Raw genomic sequence first — 22,282 nt, 5'->3', positions numbered from 1 at the left:
TATATAGATATATATGAATAACAGATGTATAAGAGAAAGTGGCATGAGGTTAAGAGGAGGGTGCAGGGGTTGAAAAAGAGGGCAAATGAGATAGTACCATTTAGCTTTAGGGAGAATAAGATGTTTTGGAAGGAGGCAAATAACGTGCAAAAGTCAAGAGAACAAATGAGAACATTGATGAAGGGTACAAAAGGGGAAGTGATAACAGGTATTGATGAAGAAAGGAGATTAAGTGCGTATTTTGAAGGATTGTTAAATTTGTTGGACAACAGAGTGGCAGATGTTGGGTATTTTGGTTGGGGTGGTATGCAAAGTGAGAGTTATGGAGAGTGGTAAGATGAAATGTGGCAAGGCGGCTGGATTGGATGGTATTGTGGTTAAATTCATGGAGAAGGGGTGACTCTGTTAGTGATTAGTTAGTAAGGATATTTAGTGTATGTACACATCAGGTTGAGGTGCCTGAGGATTGGTGGAATGCATTTACATGGCCATTCTATAAAGGCAATGAGGATAAAGGTGAGCGTTCAAACTAAAGAGGTATAAGTTTGTTGAGTATACCTGGTAAGTTGTATGGAAGGGTACTGACTGAGAGGGTGAAGGGAAAACACCCTACATCTGCCACTCTTATCATCAAACACATTCAACAAACCTTCAAAATACTCACTCCATCTCCTCACTACATACCTACCCGTTATCACTTCCCCCTTCACCAACATTCCCATTTGTTCTCTTGTCTTCCAAAACATCTTTTTATTCTCCCTAAAGTTTAATGACTCTCACCCCAACTCTCATCTGCCCTCTTTTTCAACCCTTGCACATTCCTCTTGACCTCCTGCTGCTTTTTTTATACATCTCCCAGTCATTTGCACTAACAACTTTACTTTCATCCCACCACTCATTACCCTTTCTAATCTGCCCACCTCCCACCTTTCTCATGCCACAGGCATCTTTTGCACAAGCCATCACTGCTTCCCTAAATGCATCCCATTCCTCACCCACTCCCCTCCTGTATTTGCTCTCACCTTTTGCCATTCTGCACCTAATCTCTCCTGGTACTTCCTCACACAAGTCTCCTTTCGAAGCTCACTTACTCTCACCACTCTCTTTTCCCCAACATTCTTCTTTTTTGAAAACCTTTACAAATCTTCACCCTCACCTTCACAAGATAGTGATCAGACATCCCTCCAGATGCCCCTCTCAGCACATTAACATCCAAAAGTCTCTCTTTTGCATGCCTATCATTTAACACATAATCCAATAATGCCCTTTGACCATCTCTCCTACTAACATGCAAACACGTGTACATATGTGTATATGTTTCCTGGCACTAACTCACTACTGCGGGAAATGGTGATCAAGTAAAATTATAATAATAATAAAAAAAAAAATACATACACACATATACATACTGGCCCCACAACATTTTCCATTTTCTCAAAATAAAATTTGTTTTGAATAGTCACAAAAAGAAACATAAATTTTTCTAAATCTACTGAAAAATGCTGCACTAACTGTAAACTAGATATCTGGAGTATCTCCAGTCAATTGGTTACCTAAAGTAAAATTCACTGCCACCTGAAAAGAATTAACAAAACATCTATTTTGGGTGCTCCTTTCTATCTGAAAGGAATACAGCACTATTCATTTAATTACCAAATGCATCAAAACATTAAATACCAAGATGATTGGTACTGACTAAGGCTAAGGTGACGAAGTTGGCTTGCATGCTGCAACAGGAGCTGGAGCGTGAGAAAATCTATACGTGTCCGAGAGAGGTCCAGCCTACTAAGAGCATGGGCCTTCTTCAGCTCTCCAAAGCCAAGATGGTCAACCTTGCTGCAATTAGCCATACTCAATTCTGAGGACATGAGATATAATTTTGATGAGTTTCACATCCTAACTCTCATATGAATACATATCACATACAGGTCTAAAAATCTTGTGAAACCTTATATCCGACATCATCAATTATAATACAAGCATGACCTGGTGTTTATTCCATTCACAGGAGAATGTCCAAACACTTTGCTCATCGTAAATCCACACAGACTCATTCCTTCAAGGACACTGCAGATACTGCAACTATTAACTGCAGTATACAACACATGAGGAGCTTTCAAACACTTAATTCCACTAATCATTCTATGTAAACACCAATCCAAGAATTCATCACCACCACCAAAACATATTGGTGACAATTCTCTCTATGTTCTGCCTATTTTAGCTATTTCAAAATTTGACTCCCCTTCCCCCTGTCTCTCTGCCACATCTAACATTGCTTAGAAAGGTAATCATATTCACCATCCACCTCACTGACTCCCACCCAAAATACAATCAAACACATTTGCATTTCCTGTGCATTCCCATGGCAGTAATACCTGAATAAAACATACAAGATCTTGAACCATAAGTCCCTTTCATCATTTCATAATTCAACCTCAATCCACAAGGACAAGGCTTCTCTAACAACAGTCAGAGTTATCAGTATTTTGATATGAAACGAACTGAGATCTTAACATAGCCAGGAAATTGAGGGATGTTATCTTATTTTACATCAAATAATCCTGAACTACTATGTGTACCTTTCAACGGAAGTTAATAATCATCTCATCACTGCTTTTCTTCATTTGAGACATACATGCAACAAAACTACATCATAATTAGGAAAGCAGCTGAAATGCACTAATCTCAGTTCTTTCTATATAGTTACAAAGCCTCCTGCCAGGATTTTCAAGAGTGGGGTTCATTTCATTTCTAAATGAACAAATGAACTCTGAATGTACACACATATACTATCATCTATATACATTAAAAGACAAAATACCATTTTTATAAAGGATTTGTCTAATATAATGCTATAATCATTTGTGTTTAAAAAAGTTAGCTGAATTATATTTGGAAGTTTTGTAATCTATTCAGGTCATCACTGGTACATTATGGCAAAAGTTAAAGATTTACAATATCACTTTCAGAAACAAATGAGATTCATTTGAACCCCCTACACTGCCTTCCCACCCTCATGACAAGCTTTGTCACTGATCAGTCAAGAATATGGCTTACTCTAAAATACTGCATCCAACCATCAGTACTAACATGCTTCAAACAGCCAAGGCCAAAAAGTTGTAAAACTGAGCACTCAATTATGCAAAAGTTATCAAAATTAAAACCACTTTTAATATGCATGGATAAAAGTACACTTATAAGAAGACTGAATAAACTGAATAAAGTATATCTGTATTTAGTTAAATTAAACAAAGAGAATTTATATCTGTACTCTTATGAATTCAATAACAAAAAATTTCCAGAAAGAAGTGTACTGCTGATGTAATGATAATTCAATTTATGATTCTAGAACCAACTGAATTAGGATCACCTTCAAGATTTAGGCAGACATTAGCAATCATGTAAAGACAGTAGTTGTCTATGAAGTGACAATTGTTCAGTCTCAAGGTAGTTAACTGTCGACCACAAGTGTGAATAAACTCCATGAACGTTTCAGTGTCAACAGCATTGTAAGGACCACACCAGGAGAGGTCAAGTGACTGCAGAAGAGAACATCTTGAAGAAAGACACTCCAGTGTAGAGTTATTCACCAACCACCAATAATTCTGTAAAGAAAAAAATATTGTTCAGTGTTTCTTAAATCTCTGCCACTCTCACATTAGTTCACACAATGACTGAAAACTAGAATGAATTTCAGTTCTGTGGTGTTCAATGTAAATGCAGTTTTAGGGGCTGGAGGCCCCTAATGACACTTCAAATATTGCCCTTAAAGTTTTAAGACAGAAAGAAAAACTCTTCAACTTTTACAGTATAATATGTACATGCAGTCAGGAAAGACTAATAATTATTCACATAATCAGAAAAGTAACAAAAAAAAAATTGATGGAAGTGCTGGAACTGGCATGTATCATGAAGGCTCGCAACTATCATGATATGGTAAATTGCATTTTTCATACATTTTCTTTCAGCACAAATCTCCTTATTAGGTCCTCAACAACTCCAAGAGCCAATAATCTTTTCATAAAATATATAATAGAACTGGTGAAATACACTGAAGTTCTACCTCCTTATGACTAAATATTAAACATCTAATAAATATGAAGAGGCTGGGGGAAACCATGGCCTAAGGGGCCATAAAGGAAGTGTGGTTGAGGAAGCTGAAGAGGATGTGCTGAAATGATTTGGAGAGAATTAGAGAGGAGAGGTTGTTAAAAAGGACATAAGTGTCAAACAGGGAGAATGGGGAGACCAAACCAGATATGGAAGAATGGAGTAAAAAAGATTTTGAGCATCTGGAGCCTGAACATGCAGGAGGGTGAAAATCATGCAGGGCATAGAGTGAATCGCAATAATGTGGTATAATGGGGTCAACATGATGTTAATGGCCTGAACCAAGGCATGTGAAGCATCCTGGGTAAACCATGAAAAGTTATGTGGAGCCTGGTTGTGCAAAGGTAGCTGTGGTCGTCTTGGTGCATTAAACATGACAGTAAAAGAATGGATGTAAGCAAATGAGGCCTTTCTTTATCCATTCCTTGGACTGCTTCATTAATGAGGGAAACAGCAATCAAGTATGAAATAATAAGTGAAATAAATGGAAGCCTTGCTGAACATTAGCGATTATTGTTGATTCGAAACGTTCAATAAATAATTGATAAACTACATTAAACTCTAATTCTTAAAAATATTTTTCTACATAAGTGTCTACAGAAGGTTCTTACCTCAAGTGTAAATTAATTATCATCTAGACATTCAGCAAAATATAGGAGAAAATAGGTGAAGTAAGTGTTAGTTTTACCTGGAATAAGTAATTATTTAGTGCATTGATCTGGATGGCTACGTGAGTTTGACAGTTTTGCATCACAAGAAGCCTTACAGAGATTTCCCTCAGCCCATCAAATTCTACACAGGTTCTGCATATTTCTCCCTCAAGACAAAACATAAAAACAAACAAAACTGTGGACAGCATACAAAGTTTAAAAAGTTATATGACAGAAGAGAATGTTCAAGTGACAGGGACCTACGAGAGTATAATTCCCTTCCCATTCAGTAGAAATAGGAAATTTTGGTAATTACATGTACAAAAACAGGCAGACAGAGAGCAAATGTCTTCTAACAAATAATAAAATACCATGCAAGGCCACGAATAAAGATTTATTCAGCTACCTATTAACATCATAAAGATACTACAATATGCTTCTCAGGTCTGTCAATGCACCTAAAGAAGAACAAAGATCTAATACAGAAGGTCCAGAGAAAAACAACAAAGATGGTGCCAGAATTAAGACATCTGAGTTATAAAGAAAGACTAGAATCTTAATGTGCCCACCTTAGAGGAAAGAAGATTAAAGGGTGAACGGATAACAGTCTTTAAGTATGTCAACCAGATTAAAGATGTACACACTGAATAGTTCTTCAAAAGATATAGGGACAGATGAACCAGAGGACATAATATGAAATTAAGCAAGAAACTTTTTAAAAAAAGATGAAAAGTACTTTTAAAGCACAAGATCGGTAGATAAACGGAATAAAGTGAACAAAGATAAGGTAAATATGGACAACATATAGAAATTTAGAGGACTAAACAAAAGTAGAGAATGTTCATGAGATAGGGCCTCATGACCTCACTTGGTATTTTGAGGACTATACAATAGAAGAGAATGTTCACGAGAAAAGGTCTCATGTGGGTATAACTCACTTCCTGTATATCACAAATCAGGAATCCCATAAATACATACACATCAGAGAAGCCTTTTCAAACAGAATTAAGTGACCAGTGACAGCCTGCAAAGTCTAGTCTTGGGGCCAGTGCTACTTCTGATCTTTGAATTTAGGACCTACATCATTCCTAAAATGCCTGCAGATGAGATGTTCCTTACCTTAAGATTTAACCTCATGTACAGGAAAGGATCTGATGCATATTTCAGAAGTAGTTTACAGGTATTAGCCAAACGACAAAGACTTCTGACATCCAACTGACGCAAAATATACATAATGAGCTCCTCCTGAAATATGGTCATTAAGTTACAATCAGAATCATGAAATTTCATCTTGGAGTCTTATTTCTAGGATTTCTTTCTATGATCTTACCAATATAATTAAAATAGTATGGCTGAAGTTCAATGGACTGTATACTCAATTACCTTAACAATGTCATCAAACATATCTTAGTGTTATGATTAATCTCAAGGCTTTATACCCACACAAAATATGCTATTTTCATTGATGATTCACTTTCATTATCTATGCATCTAAAAATGAGAGAAGGAAAACTATAAAACCAGAGTTTGAAACTGCAATAGAGATCACAATATGGGATTTAATAAATAGCAAGGCAAATACAGACATTACATGAAATATGATAAACTAGCTGTTTGATTAGCTGGGAGATTTTTTAGCAAAACTAGTGCACATTTCATACATATGAACAAATTCCAACTAAAAAGCAAAATCAGAAATCTTCATTTAAAAGGAAAGTTATGCAAAACAAAGAGCACAAAGAATGTAAGTTTAGGGATACACTTGTTTCTAAACTCAAAGCATATGCTCAAAAGACATGCCTTCAGATCTGCCCAGTGAAAAAGTTAAGTGTAGGTGATGTGCACTTCCCTTAAACAGCTACCTATCAAGGGCAATCCAATAATGGGCCTCAAAAACACAAAACAGGAAGTAACATTCTCTCTCTGTTGAAGGATATGCACTGCTCATTGCAAGTCATCAGCTACCAATCTGGTTCAGATTAATCTATAAAGGCACTTAGCATACCCAGAAAAACACTTCCATAGTTAGGCAACAGGTGAATGTCTAAGGAGCAAATCCCGTCAGAGTACAAATATATTTCACATGAAAACTAATTTTCTGGATTTGATAGAGCCAAAAAGATGAACTCTATTAGAAAAATGCTACAGTGCATCTCTTTCCCTATCTCTATAATGGTTTTAACACATCTAAATAATCCAAGGTTAACTAGATTATCATCCATTACTATCATATTATAGGTCTATAGTTTTGAATTACAAAGCTAAAATTTAGCAGCCTTGCAAGATTAGTCCCACACATCCTTCGCAGAATGGGACAACAAATGAGATCCCCAACTTACTTAAGACTGTTTTATGTTACCAACAGAATGCGAAAGTTATAGTAAACCTAAATGAGGTTCTAGAAATACTTTGATTATTCAACTAGAGGTGAAACTCCTGAAAGTGCTCTTTTGTTACTCTACCTTCTGTTGTGATTCATTTCTATTGGAATAGATCATCAGGCACATAAAACATAAGAATAGGAAGTATCTACATAATCTAGATGAAGTATTTTGTAACCTGCACAGCCTATAACTAGTCAAGAGTACATTTCTAATCATTCAACAACTTACTTCTACAACCTCTACTTTATCCTACTCACTGGTAGCAAGTCAAAGTATCCTCCACTTGTTCCCTCATTTTCTGAAGCTTCAACTACAACCTCTGTAAGTGGTCTTTCTGTTGTAATTGTTAAACACTTCTCATGCACCCTCATATCATTCATGTCTGCTTTTTCCTCCCTCAAGAGTTCTACTTCTTTTGGTTCTGTTACCAGTTTCAAAAGATTTTCTTCTGACAACAGAAACTGTACACCAGCAAGGATATCTTCTTCACACCTGTCAAAAGCAATTTTTTTCATTATGAATGTTTTCCATGTACTGTCAAAAGCAATTTTTTCATTATGAATGTTTTCCATGTACTGTCAAAAGCAATTTCTTCATTATGAATGTTTTCCATGTACTGTCAAAAGCAATTTTTTCATTATGAATGTTTTCCATGTACTGTCAAAAGCAATTTTTTCATTATGAATGTTTTCCATGTACTGTCAAAAGCAATTTTTTCATTATGAATGTTTTCCATGTACTGTCAAAAGCAATTTTTTCATTATGAATGTTTTCCATGTACTGTCAAAAGCAATTTTTTCATTATGAATGTTTTCCATGTACTGTCAAAAGCAATTTTTTCATTATGAATGTTTTCCATGTACTGGCAAAGCAATTTTTTCATTATGAATGTTTTCCATGTACTGTCAAAGAAACAAAATCTGTCTTCATCATTCCACTTGAGTGAAAAGATGTTCTGTATGTATATATTTATGCAATCTGTAGGGGGTGAGAGGAGCCTGGGAAGTGATTAAGCTTCTGTTTGCTGATGAAACAGCACTGGTGGCAGATTCAAGTGTGAAATTCAAGAAGTTGATATTTGAGTTTGGGACAAAGTGTGAAAGGAGGAAGTTGAGAGTATGTGAATAAAATCAAGGGTATTATACTTGGCAGTGCAGAGGGACAGGTTACTTAGGATATGAGTTTGAATGGAGAAAATCTGGAGGAAGTGGAGTGTTCTAGATACCTGGGAGTGGACATGAAAACAATTGTAACTATGGAAGCAGAAGGGAGTCATACAGTAACTGAGATGGAGAAGATTCTGTGAGCAGTGATGAATGCATGGAAAGAGAGATCATTTTCAAGGAGGGCAAAAATGGGTAAGTCTGAAGGAATAATAGTTCCAACAATACCATATAGATGCGAGACCTGGGCTATAGATAGGGCTGTGTGAAGGAAGGTGGAAATTAAATATATGAGAAAATTATGTTGTGTGAGATGATATGATCAAGTAAGTAATGAAGGGGTACAAAAGAGGTGTGACAATAAAGTGTTGTTAAGAGAAATAAAGGTGTGCTAAAATGGTTTGGACATAAGGAGAGAGAAGAGAATGAGTGAGGAAAGGTTGACAAAGAGGATATATGTATCAGAAGTGGAGGGAACAAGGAGAATGGGGAGACGAAACTAGAGATGGTAGAACTGAGTGAAAAAGATTTTGAGCTTTCAGGGCCTGAACATGCAGAAAGGTAATAGGTATGCATGGAATAGAGTGAATTGGAATGATGTGGTATACTGGGGTCAACGTGACATCAATGGACTGATCCAGAGCAAGTGAAGTATCCAGGGTAAACCGTGGGAAAATCTGTGGGGACTGGTTATGGATAGAGAGCTGTAGTTTTGGGGCATTACATGATGGTTAGAGAATACATGTGAGCAGATATGGCCTTTCTTTATCTGTTCCTGGCACTACCTTGCTAATGCGGGAAATGGCAATCAGGTATGAAAATGTTTGTGTGTGTGTTTTGGGTAATTTCACTTCAGAAGGTGTTTAAATGGTTTAGTTTATTGAAACTTTACGATACACTATATGTTTCACAGAAAAAACCCATCTCATCAGGTGTAAAAATTCAATTCTAAAATCCAACACAAGCACACAGACCTAAAGACCCTTTAACCAACATGACAAAGCAGAAACATATATCATGTAGGCTGACTGCTAAAGGAAGCAGCAGCGGGGGATGCCTGTGGTTAAGGGGGGGGATGGGTGGGAAGCGAGGACGTGGTTTAGAAAAAACTGTATTGCCAACCAAACTCTTCAAGATATACTCAGTTTGCTGTGAAAAACCGTACTGTAATTGCTATAGTTTTATCATTAAAAGTTACTACAGTAAAACAAACCAGTAAGTTCTTTGATGTATGGAATTAATTCTTACAGCGAACAAATCATTAATATCTGTGCATTGTAGTGGTTTACAACCCTGCAATGAGGCACATCACATCTAATGACATGAGTATATGGGTTCAAATCCCAGATAAACACAATAATTCAAACCCAAAAAACAACATGCAACTGTTAGATAACATAATATTGGATCTTACATGGTAGTATGCAGTCCAAGCTTCTTAATTTGTGATGTAATAGAATCTCCAGTCAATGTAAATGACTTGCTTGCAGTGTGTGTTGAGCCTACCAGCAAGATGGAATCAAAAGCTGAGTAGTAGTTAAGATAACGCTGGTCAAACTCTATTCTCAGCAAGCTGAAACAGAAACATGATAGTTATGACCTGCAAACCTGAGCTGCACACTGATCTTATCATTACCACTCTCTATCCGATTCAATGGGGTAGATCAGGTACACAAAGCCTCTGCAACATCAACCCATGTCCTGTGTCATAATACTTATCATGAACTTACATTCTTATAAAAGTGCATCTTACTTTTCACTTTTCACATTGCATGGATTCATTAATTAAGACCTAGGTATCCATTTAAACCACTTTCATGCACAAAATGCATCCAGTACACACAGTTCTCAATTATTATCTTAGCATTTTCATCTGAAATATTCCTTGTCCCAAATGAACTCATTGCATCTATCCATCTCTTCTGTGGCTTTACTCTCCTCTGAGGTAATTCACTAAAAAGTATACATCAACTAATTCTTCTGTCATTTACAAATGGATCTTATCAGTAGCAGGGAGCAACTATACTGCTGCTATTCTGTCATAGTTGTGGTGGTGGTGTGGGAAGGAGGGGGATGCAAACACCACCCAGGGAGGGAGTACTTCTGCCTAGGTTTTCGGAGGGACAGTAGTGGAGGCACAGTGAGCCAGCATTGTGACATTTATTAGAAACTTCCTTTTAGGCCCAGACTGCTGTCTTTTTTCCCTTGCATCACCCATGTGTGGGATGCTGGCACTCAACCCTAATCCTACAACTTTTAATCATACACAACACTGGACAACATATAACTCACATATACCTTTCTTTCTTTTACTTCTTTTTTTCTATCACTTTTCACAATTCAAATACCATGGCAGTGTAACAGTTACAGAATTAGAGTGATGCCACTGGTTCAGAGGTCTAGATAATCCCAGGGCCCACATAAATACCATCATGTGACTGTGATACACCCACTTCTACAGCCATATCCCTTGGCTCTCGCACTTTTCTATACATTTCTGCAACATTCATGGTCTCAACTTCTTTCTTTCACACACTCTTCTAAACTAAGTTGCTAACTTCAGCAGTTTTTCACTTGAATCTGCAACCAGTACTGTGTCATCAGCAAACAACATCTGACATATTTCCCAGGCCCCGTCTCATCACCTACAAACTGCATACATGCCCCTATCTCCAAGACTCTTCCTTTTATCTCCCTCACTAGCCCAACCATAAACATGTCAAAAATACATGGTGACATGACACACCCCTACTATAGACAAACTTCACTTGGAGCCACTTACTCTCCTCTTTTCCTACTCATACACACTCTGTATATCCTTGATAAAAACTCTGGTTCTAACAACTTTCCTCCCACACCATATATACTTACAACCTTCTACAAGGAATCTCTATCAACACTATCATATGCTTTCTCAAGGTCTATAACTGCCACATATAAATCCTTTTGCTTCTTTTAGCATTTCTCACTCATATCTTTAAAGCAAACACCTGATCCAATTATCTTCTACCAACAAGTGAAACCACACTATTTTTCCCCAGTCTGATGCTCTGTACATGCCTTCACCCCTTGATCACCACTCTCCCATACAACTTACCAGGTACACTTAACAAACTTAAATGTCTGTCCTTTGACACACACCTTTGTCCCACTTGCCTTTATACAGTCACTATACATGCATTCTGCCAGTCCTCAGGCACCTCACCATGATCCATACATAAACAGAAAATCCTAACTGACCAATCAACAACAGTCACCTTCTTTTTAAGAAATTCAACTGCAACACCATCCACTCCAGCTGCCTTGCAACATTTCATCTAAAATAAGGCCTTCACCACCTCTTCTCTCTTTATCAAACAACTCTCTATAATTTTCTCACTCCTAGTACCACCCTGACCCAAACACCCTACTTCTGCCACTATATCATCAAACACATTCACCAGTCCTTCAAAATACTCACTCTATCTGTGCCTCACTTCATCACTACCTGTTTCCCTTCCCCACTTTATGTTTCCAAGTGTTCTCTTGTTTTTTGCATACTACTAATCTCCTTCCTACAGATCTTTTTCTCCCTGAAGTTTACTGATGCTCTCTCATCCTAACTCTCATTTGCCATCTTTTTCAACCCCCTTGACCTCCTCCCACAGTCACTCATACTCAAGGATTGGCTACTATGATGCCTCCTTCCTTTGAACAGCTACAGTTTGAAATTCTCTTAAATATTTTGCCTTTCCCTCTCCATATAACCTTTCTTCCTTTAAGAGTCAGGTCTTCAATTACCTGTGGAACTCTGAACTTTGTTTCCCTCAGAGCAAGAACATCAAGGTTTCTTTCTTCAAACAAACTGCCTATCTCTCTTTTCTTCTCACCTTGGTTGCATCCACACACATTCTCCCTGAAGTTTAGTGATAATCTCTCATCCCAACTCTCATTTGCCATCTTTTTCAATACCCTGCACCTTCCCCTTGACCTTTCACATTTACTCATACTCAAGGATTGGCTACTATGATGCCTCCTTCTTCCTTTGAACGGCTACAGTTTGAAATTCTCTTAAATATTTCGTCTTTCCCTCTCCATATAACCTTTCTTCCTTTAAGAGTCAGATCTTTAAATACCTGCGGAGCTCTGAACTTTGTTTCCCTCAGAGCCAGAACATCCAGGTTTCCTTTTTCAAAAATACTGCCTATCTCTCTTTTCTTCTCATACTGATTGCATCCACACACATTCAAACATCCCAATCTGAGCCTTCAAGGAGGATGAGCACTCCCTGCCTGGCTCCTTCTGTTCCCTTTTTTAAAACTGGAATACATGAAGGGAGGGTTTCCAACCCCGCGCTCCCGCCCCCTTTAGTCATCTTCTACAACATGTGAGGAATACAGAGGTATAATTTATTTCTCCCCTACCTCAGGGGTAATTCATATATGTATCTGTTAATTCAAGTTGTAGCACAATCAATATAAGCAAAACTGTGACTTCATCTAGTGGCTTTAAGTCTTCATAATAATCAACATTAATGAAAAATACGTACTTGACCAGTTGATTTGGTTGTCTTATAGGAGGTGAAAAGATACGGGCTGCTGCTCTTAGGCCTGTCTGGGGTTCTCCTGACCACAGAAGTATCCATCCACGACCTTCCAGTGAACCCCAAACTCGAACCACACTTCCAGGGTGATACGTTTCATAAATGTCTACCCTAATTGGATACACTGCACACTCATATCTCACATCTGCAAGTAAAAAAATTTCCACATGCACAATGACACACTTGCTGACCTTTTATTAATTACCAATATCAGAAAATAACTGAGCATTTTATGCTCAGCTACAGCTTGCTTAAGCTAGTTCCATCTCATAAGGATTTACTTAAAATTTGCAGTGCAGTACTAACCAATATCCTAACACTCCACTATCAACTGTTGCCTCTGCTGCTTGTAATCTGTTAGGAATCCATCCAACAGTGTTAAAGCCTTTCTTATTCTGACTTTCATTAAGCTTCAATAGTGCACTTAATTCATCACAGAGGTTCTCAAATTACAAAAATCAATAACTAGGAATTCCCAACTTTTGAACAGGTTACACCCTATGACCCTATTCATAAGCTGAACTGTTTATAAGTTGGAAAATATAAAATATGAAGAAATGAGTATTTGCAAAAAATAAGTACTATCAATACCTGCCTGCAACAATAAACATTGTATTCTGGAAGGAATATAGCTTATAAAATATCATACCTAGCACCAGCAAATCAAAGAATTGCACATTTAAGTAGTGCCATGTTTTGTAAGTAAGAAAGATCATTCATATCTCATACAAGGAATTAAATAATATCTTTTTTTGGCTCATTTACAAAAATGGGTATTCACTGCCCAGACATTCATAAGCCATGGACTTCAAGTATGTATATCTTTATATCATTCTCAAGTTAACAAACTATAAAAGCACATTACTGTATGCATTTTTTCTAAATTTTCTTTCAAATGACAATGAAAAGAAAGGAAATGAACCATAAAAGTGTAAGATTAAGTGCAGCACTTCCATTAGCCACAGAGGAAAATCTATAGTTAAAGTAATTCTCAACTTGAAGGACAACAGCTACATAAAAATCCAGCTCTGACTTGAGTATGATATTGAACATGTGCCAAATAAAGTGTACCAAATAGAGCTTACTACACACAAAAATAGGAAACAAACTTATTTTATTTTTTTTTTTATTATACTTTGTCGCTGTCTCCCGCATTTGCGAGGTAGCGCAAGGAAACAGACGAAAGAAATGGCCCAACCCCCCCCCATACACATGTATATACATACGTCCACACACGCAAATATACATACCTACACAGCTTTCCATGGTTTACCCCAGACGCTTCACATGCCTTGATTCAATCCACTGACAGCACGTCAACCCTGGTATACCACATCGCTCCAATTCACTCTATTCCTTGCCCTCCTTTCACCCTCCTGCATGTTCAGGCCCCGATCACACAAAATCTTTTTCACTCCATCTTTCCACCTCCAATTTGGTCTCCCTCTTCTCCTCGTTCCCTCCACCTCCGACACATATATCCTCTTGGTCAATCTTTCCTCACTCATTCTCTCCATGTGCCCAAACCACTTCAAAACACCCTCTTCTGCTCTCTCAACCACGCTCTTTTTATTTCCACACATCTCTCTTACCCTTACGTTACTCACTCGATCAAACCACCTCACACCACACATTGTCCTCAAACATCTCATTTCCAGCACATCCATCCTCCTGCGCACAACTCTATCCATAGCCCACGCCTCGCAACCATACAACATTGTTGGAACCACTATTCCTTCAAACATACCCATTTTTGCTTTCCGAGATAATGTTCTCGACTTCCACACATTCTTCAAGGCCACCAGAATTTTCGCCCCCTCCCCCACCCTATGATCCACTTCCGCTTCCATGGTTCCATCCGCTGCCAGATCCACTCCCAGATATCTAAAACACTTCACTTCCTCCAGTTTTTCTCCATTCAAACTCACCTCCCAATTGACTTGACCCTCAACCCTACTGTACCTAATAACCTTGCTCTTATTCACATTTACTCTTAACTTTCTTCTTCCACACACTTTACCAAACTCAGTCACCAGCTTCTGCAGTTTCTCACATGAATCAGCCACCAGCGCTGTATCATCAGCGAACAACAACTGACTCACTTCCCAAGCTCTCTCATCCCCAACAGACTTCATACTTGCCCCTCTTTCCAAAACTCTTGCATTTACCTCCCTAACAACCCCATCCATAAACAAATTAAACAACCATGGAGACATCACACACCCCTGCCGCAAACCTACATTCACTGAGAACCAATCACTTTCCTCTTTTCCTACACGTACACATGCCTTACATCCTCGATAAAAACTTTTCACTGCTTCTAACAACTTTCCTCCCACACCATATATTCTTAATACCTTCCACAGAGCATCTCTATCAACTCTATCATATGCCTTCTCCAGATCCATAAATGCTACATACAAATCCATTTGCTTTTCTAAGTATTTCTCACATACATTCTTCAAAGCAAACACCTGATCCACACATCCTCTACCACTTCTGAAACCACACTTATTGGAACTAAAACCTTTCTTTCCAAAATAAGGGAAATAGCTATGAAAAGGTAGTATTTTCTTGAAGGTTCCCCACTGCCCATATTTACAAAGAAGCCTCATTTGGTTTATTTGATATTCTTAAATTCCAACAAAATATCCACTATTTTCAAGTTCTCAACTCCTTATTTACTTTTTGAATTTCTTGGTTCCTCTGCATAATAACAGGTACTTCATATTTAGTTTGTCTAGATCCAGGTAGGTAAAAAATAGAGCATCTGAAATGTATGAGTTATTAAGAGCTTATACAAGAAAATAAGAAAATGGAGAACTGAATGATGTGAGATATTCATGTTTTGGCAACATCACTGGGAAGGAGAATAGATAAAAACTTTTAAAGCCAGTACGACCATGGAAGAAGTATGATGGATGATAGGATGAAGGATGAAGATGAACCATGGCAGTATGAATGATGGTTCAAGGAATAGATGGACAAAGGCAATGCTAGCTGTTCAAGACTAGAGATAATGCAGATGAGAATGCCAGGGGAGTGAATTTTTGATTAAGTGCCAGGGATGAATGTGCTATGTGAAGGTAGTGTAAATGAGTGCATTAGTTTTCTTTGGTAAATCAACTTAATTTGCCAGAAGCATTCATATTAGAGAGGTCTTTTTTTACTCTGGCACAGTGAATGTAAACTGAGAATACCTCTGTTTACTCTGGCAGTGAACATAACCTTAGAACATTTCTGAGTGAACTAAGAGATTGTACGTACATGACACAGTATACTTTTTGTAATAGGGACAAATTTAAAAGATAACCAACAGCTTAAGTAGATCATATTCATAAAAGTTCACTTTATTTCTTTTAGTTTGTTTTAGTGTACCTTCTGGCAATCCAACCTTCTAAAAGCAATCTTTTATTTTTCAGAATAATCTTTAATACAAATAAACTAAAAAAGTCAATCTTTCATTTTTCAGAGTAATCTTTAAAACAAATAAACTAAAAAAGTCAATGTCGTTGTCGTGTTAAACACGTGGTTCAGCAGCAAAACGTGAGTACATTTACCAAATAAAGCTGACAACATGCCCCTTCCTGTCAGAGAAGCACAAGTAGGGCTTCAGTCTGGAAATAATCTCTCATATCTGCTTCCTGGTGCTTATTTATGACGTAAGCAACATGACGCACAGGGGATGAGTCCATGTAATACTCAACTACAGTTTGGTAAATCTACAGTATTATGCTTCTTACTTATGGATTTTAATTTGTTGTGCTTGAAATGCTTTATTGAAATTCTGCTGTCCTATATGAGCTGTAGCATTGAAAGTTTCCTTTAGGTCTTGATTTAAACCAAAGTCTCCATTATCTCACAAAAAAGTGTTATGTCAATTAGAAGTGTTTTTACCTGTATAAACAATGTATCATATTTCCATACATACAAGGAGTAAACCAAGTTCAATCTAGTAATTGAAAAAGTTCATGAAACAAGAATTCCATACGATACAGTACTTACCCTCTTAATTCTCTTGAGTGTCTAATACAGCACTCATGACGAATCTCCACTACAAACAGAGGGTAGTGGATATATACATAAAACAGAGATGCTGAAGTACCTTACACTTACCGATGAAATCAACACTGGGCATGAAGAGGGGCCTGGGATCATCAATGGGCATGGAAGAAGACTCACATTTGGTCCACCACTTCCCATAGCTTCGCTAAAGATGCAAGTGAAAAAACAACATTATAAAAATCAAGGAAGTTCATTTTCATTTAGAAACAGGACTTTTAATCCTTTCCACAGTGTTTATATCCAACCCAGTATCTCTTGCATTCATTACAGGATGGTCAGTACAAAAGTTTTAAACATCATGATCTGTAGTTCCAAGACAGGAAATTCAAAAAATCAACAATTACTTTCAGGAAAGAGAATGAATTTTAGGACCTGAGGACAAAACATGTTAGAAAATCTTTTTAAAATTTACAGAAAATGAGGGAGGATGATATCTAAGGAACGGAATGGATATAGGAAAAGACAAAAAGAAATGACGAATAGCTTTGAAGACTTCAGCAAGTGAAAAAGAAGGGGGAAACATAAGATTTAAAGAGATAGAGATGGTCAGTACCAAAAAAATGTGATGGAGATTGCACAAGTGACACTTTACATTGATTAATTAGAAAATCACATTCAATAATGTTTAACCAAATGATAATCAAATGAAGGACATTATTTCAAGGGGCTGTGAAGTATAAAGGATATACTAAATTACATAAGAATCTCTAAAAATATATACATATAGTCAAAATCCCTTGTTGCTTCAATAAAATAATGTTACATAAAAACACTTAAGTATTTTACATAATAACACCTCAATATCAGAAAAAAAAAATGCACAACAGCATATGAGGCTGTGCTTCCACTACTTACATTCACTTACAACATGTTTATTTGACTCAAATGCTTGTTGCACTCCTCAAAATAATAAGTTTTTCATACAATTTCAGTGATGCTTTACCTTCATTAACAATGCTTAATGTAAATAGTGGTACAGTTTCAGAAAAGGTGCTAATAATAATTTTAAGACAATTAACAGACCATGGTCTAGTTCATGTGGGGAAAGCTTCAGGGTTCGCCTGCATTAGTACTGTACTGTATGCATACATAAAATTTACTGACGAACAAAATGGTGGTGACAGTGGTGTAAAACATAGCAAAAGATATAAACCATTCTACAAAAAGATAAGTTACTGCAAGTTAGCCTGAGATGTGTCACAGTATTGCTTAACTATACCAAAAGTTTGCAGTGGACTTGACAACAATTTATATACAACTCAATATCTCTTGCATTTATTTCTGGATGGTCTGTGCAAAACTCTTTTAAAAAAATGTGATCCGTAGTGCAAAGAAGAGAAATTACAAAACTTAATAATTACTTTATGGACAGAGGCTGAACATTAGGATCTGAGGACAAAACATATTAGAAAAAATTCCTTAACATTTACAGAAAATGAGAAGGGAGGATGGCACCTAAAGTATGGAGCGGACATGAGAGACTAAGTCTAATTTGGATAAAACCAAGCAAAAGAACTTCCAATGCCTTAAGTGTAGCAATCTGGACATTGTTCATTATGACTGATTCCACCCGAGACAGCATGAAGGAACAGGACCTTATTTTGACTGATATATAATGTATGGATCAGATGCTCCACTGGAAGGTGGGGATGGGGAGGCATTCCCTGACCCAGGAAAACTACTATTTCGGTAAGTCCTCCCTAAGCAGTTTGATACACAATGCATACACAGTGCTCAGACATAATCTGGTTAGCCCTAGCTACCTATGAAAACGGGACTCAATCGGGTTAGCCTTAGCCACCTTTGGAAATGATGTGGACAAAAGCAGTTGTTTTATTTGACTAAACTCATCCTGAAATTTTTTTGATAGTCTTATATATATTTCCAAACCACATACAACCCCCTAAATTTTTTTTTTTTTCTTACCTTCCATATGTCTCAGCTTCTTTACTTCTTTTACAATCTTTCCATGTTCCCCATTTCTGTATTCTCTACTTCAGAAACATAGAAGTAAACTTTACTCTTTTATCCCTTCACAGGTACAGGAACATTAAAAATTCTTTGCCATAAGTTTTGATTACTGATACCGACTCCTTAAAACTTTTGGTATGATTAAATTTGCATGAAATGCATGAGTAAAAGCTTGCGTTTGCCAACCCACTCTGAATAAAAGAAAAGGCATCATCTGGTTTGATATGAGACAAAAACAATGTCAAGATATTAGGGGAAAGTAATGTCAATATCAAAAGTAATCAACTAACCAGGCAATAAGCTGATGAGAAGTCACCATATTGTGGATATAGCGTAGGTTTGCCAATAATGTTATTGGCAACATAAGATATGGAGCTGTCACTGCCATACTGTGAACTGAAGTCAGCAACCTCCTTGACATACTGGTCCAACACACACTGCATCTTGTTTAGTTACTAATTATTCTTTTTCACTGCAAATAAGCAAAACAAAGAAATCACAGAATATAGTTCATGATAGACCAAAATATTCCTTATCATGCAACTGCAAATCGCTTATTCTTCTCATAATCTGTTATGATGGTCTACCTAAGTTGTTCACTTGATTTTGTCTTTTCAATACACAAAAAAACATTACTTCACGAGGATGTAAAAAAAGAGAGTGAATTATGAGAAACTTAATTTGATGGCATGACATATATGCTTCCACTACTTATCTCTAACTGTGGCTAACAAGGGGTGGAATATAAGCATAAATTATGTACCTTTAAAATACAAAACGAAAGATAAAAGTTTTCAAAATCTTTTGTCTAGTGCAAATGCATACATCAGTTGCAAGCAATATGCTGCTATTCAATCCTCAGAAAAGAAAAAAGAAAATTAATCTTATAAATGTTTATAGGTCCTAGGCAAACCATTATCAGTCATGAAGTCTCACACTAAGTAGCCATAAATATGATCAAACAGCCAATAATATCCTCACAGGCTGCACAGCTTGCAATCACTCAACCTACTTAAATTTTGATCCATCTGGTATCTACGTACTTTACACCCATTCCTCACTCTATGTGGAGTTTTTTATGTTCAGTGAAAACCTTACTTTAAATCATATATAGTAAACCAACAGACATAGAGGAGAATGGGATGCAAGCAGCAGCTTCATGGTCAGCACTGGGAGATTCTCCGTTATCTTCGCACTATGCAACTTCTGACCAAATAAACCTAGCTTCATGGTCAACACTGGCAGAACTTCCTACTACCTTCATTTTATCTAGCTTCTGACATCAAGTAAACCTATTTAGCCATCCTTTATTTACTTGAAATGGCTCAGGGTCTGTTATATTGTCTTCTTTACTTAAACGCTCATAAATCTTCAGAGCATTTTCTCCGTAAGAGCATTTCTAATCTTTGTAGTTGCCTGGCAGACACTTGAGTACAGTGGAGCACAGGGCTTTGATTTTTCTCTGCAATCCTCTTTATGTTATGGATTGTAAATTCACTCACGTTGTAAGCAGGCCCAAGTGCTGATACTCCCTCACTTGCATTAGTGCACTGTAAGATTTCTAGCTTCATTTCTATTATTTCACTGTTGGTTCTGTGGTGGGGGAAGATGTTGCTGAAAGTGTGGATGCCACAGACACACACGGTTGCAGGAAAATGACATGAGCAAGTATTCTCAAATTACATACACAGCACAAATTCACACACAATGGTGGTAACTACAAGGCTGACCCACTTGCAGAAACTTGACGAGCTCCACCCAGGACCCATGCTTACTCCACCAGCCAACCCTCACTAAAGTTTTGGTACACTATCTACCACACACGTCTGCACAGAAATAAATTTTGACCCATAAAAAGAGGAACTGGAGAATACAGACTCCTTGCATAACAGCAATATCATATATAATGATCCCACATGAAGCAAGGAATGAGCGTATTGCCTAACAGAGGTTATCTACAGACTCCTTATACTTAGTTGGAGTGAATCAGATTATCTCTTATTCACAGATGGCACATAATATGACAATGTGGAGGGCTATGAACACCCGGGAAAGTGCGGATACGAATAACGTAAATTCAATAAAATGCTCATATAAACAAGCAGAGCCTAAGATAACCTCTTTTAGTAGCCAAAAGTCATGGTAAAAATAAGTTAGTGTCCACATTACTATTGTCCTCTCCTGGAGACCATGTAGAATACGTTGGTTAACCCTTCAGCCCCAATCTCCCTACCTTAGGATTGGTTAGGTTGGGTCAACCGAAATGCAGACAAATATCAAGGGGTGATCTGTCGGTAGAAGCCAAAGAGGCAGAAAATATCTAAGGACAAACCATCAGTAGGGGCGACAGTGTCTAGCATTCGTAGAATGACTTCCTGAGGGGAAGGTTGGCAGTGACACCACCAGCTGCTCAGTTTGTTGTCTTTTTTCTTAATTGTTGTTGGTAAGCACAATGCTCAATCCTGGGTGTATTTTGACAAAAATATTGAAAATCAAGTGAAATCCTCGCTCCTAGGTAGAAGTAGGCAAAGTTTTCATTTTTTCTAATGATTTCTACAAGATTTTCAATACTTTTCAATTAATCAACCAATTTTTTTTCAATTTTTTTCAGCTCTTTCCACCATCACTTATAATCGCATAAAATGGCTCAAGTTATATAACACAGGTCTAAATCACTAATACTTTACAAGTACATTCCAAGTCACACTGTGCCACTTGAAATCTCTTCTACTGTATGTAACCCAGTGATACTAGTTTGTTGTACATCCATATATAAGTTTAATGACGACCATAAATAAAGATACCTTCAGTATTTGTAGTTTTGATTATGCAAGTCCAGGAGAGGGTTAATATACTTATTAGACGTATAAAGTATTCTTTCCCCTACATAATCCTCGTTTCAAACACTAAATCAATTGAGAAGTTAAAACAAAAAGTGATTAAAAAGAAATTTTAAGATGTGTCAATAATTACAGAACAAAGAAATATACAATATAGCGAAGTTATGACACACGTCTTCCCATACTCACCCACTTATGGGATGTATCTCACGTTGAGTATGGCACCACTAGCGTCCTGACCCTCAGGAGAAGCAAACATGACAAAGTGTGAGTGTTTGTGAGGAGGCCACAGTTATGAGAGAGCTACAACACAAGTGTCAACCTCACAACACCTGACCCACACAACTTCCTTCTCCTCTACGTCTACACCAAGATCTCTTACTTACTCTTTACCTAAACAATAAAATTCAATAAATGACCTCTTCAGCTTTAATAAATTAATATGAAAGACATGTATATACAAAATTATTCGTAAATCAATCTAATTTTTCCTTTTTATTCTAGTAAGTTATCA

General features: G+C 37.1%; 1 protein-coding gene across 2 annotated transcripts in view; it reads right to left on the bottom strand.

The window, feature by feature from the left end:
• Fbxl4 (F box and leucine-rich-repeat gene 4) overlaps positions 1-22,282 on the bottom strand; it is a 54,015-nt gene that overhangs the window by 11,597 nt on the left and 20,136 nt on the right. The window contains exons 1-9 of one of the 2 annotated variants that reach the window (XM_071692633.1): positions 21,958-22,127; positions 19,219-19,400; positions 17,009-17,102; positions 12,839-13,037; positions 9,725-9,883; positions 7,405-7,639; positions 5,883-6,008; positions 3,374-3,608; positions 1,697-1,858 (exon numbers count right to left, since the gene is read on the bottom strand). In XM_071692633.1, the coding sequence (XP_071548734.1) occupies positions 1,697-1,858; positions 3,374-3,608; positions 5,883-6,008; positions 7,405-7,639; positions 9,725-9,883; positions 12,839-13,037; positions 17,009-17,102; positions 19,219-19,371 (1,363 nt within the window). In that variant the 5' untranslated portion in view covers positions 19,372-19,400; positions 21,958-22,127. Of the gene's footprint in view, positions 1-1,696; positions 1,859-3,373; positions 3,609-5,882; positions 6,009-7,404; positions 7,640-9,724; positions 9,884-12,838; positions 13,038-17,008; positions 17,103-19,218; positions 19,401-21,957; positions 22,128-22,282 lie in introns of those variants that run through there. The other variant, XM_071692634.1, reaches the window with a different exon arrangement.

Source organism: Panulirus ornatus, chromosome 53, assembly GCF_036320965.1.
Source record: "Panulirus ornatus isolate Po-2019 chromosome 53, ASM3632096v1, whole genome shotgun sequence".
Taxonomy (NCBI): Eukaryota; Metazoa; Arthropoda; class Malacostraca; order Decapoda; family Palinuridae; genus Panulirus; species Panulirus ornatus.
The sequence above is the reverse complement of the archived record's forward strand: the minus strand, read 5'-3'. Positions and strand labels throughout refer to the sequence as shown.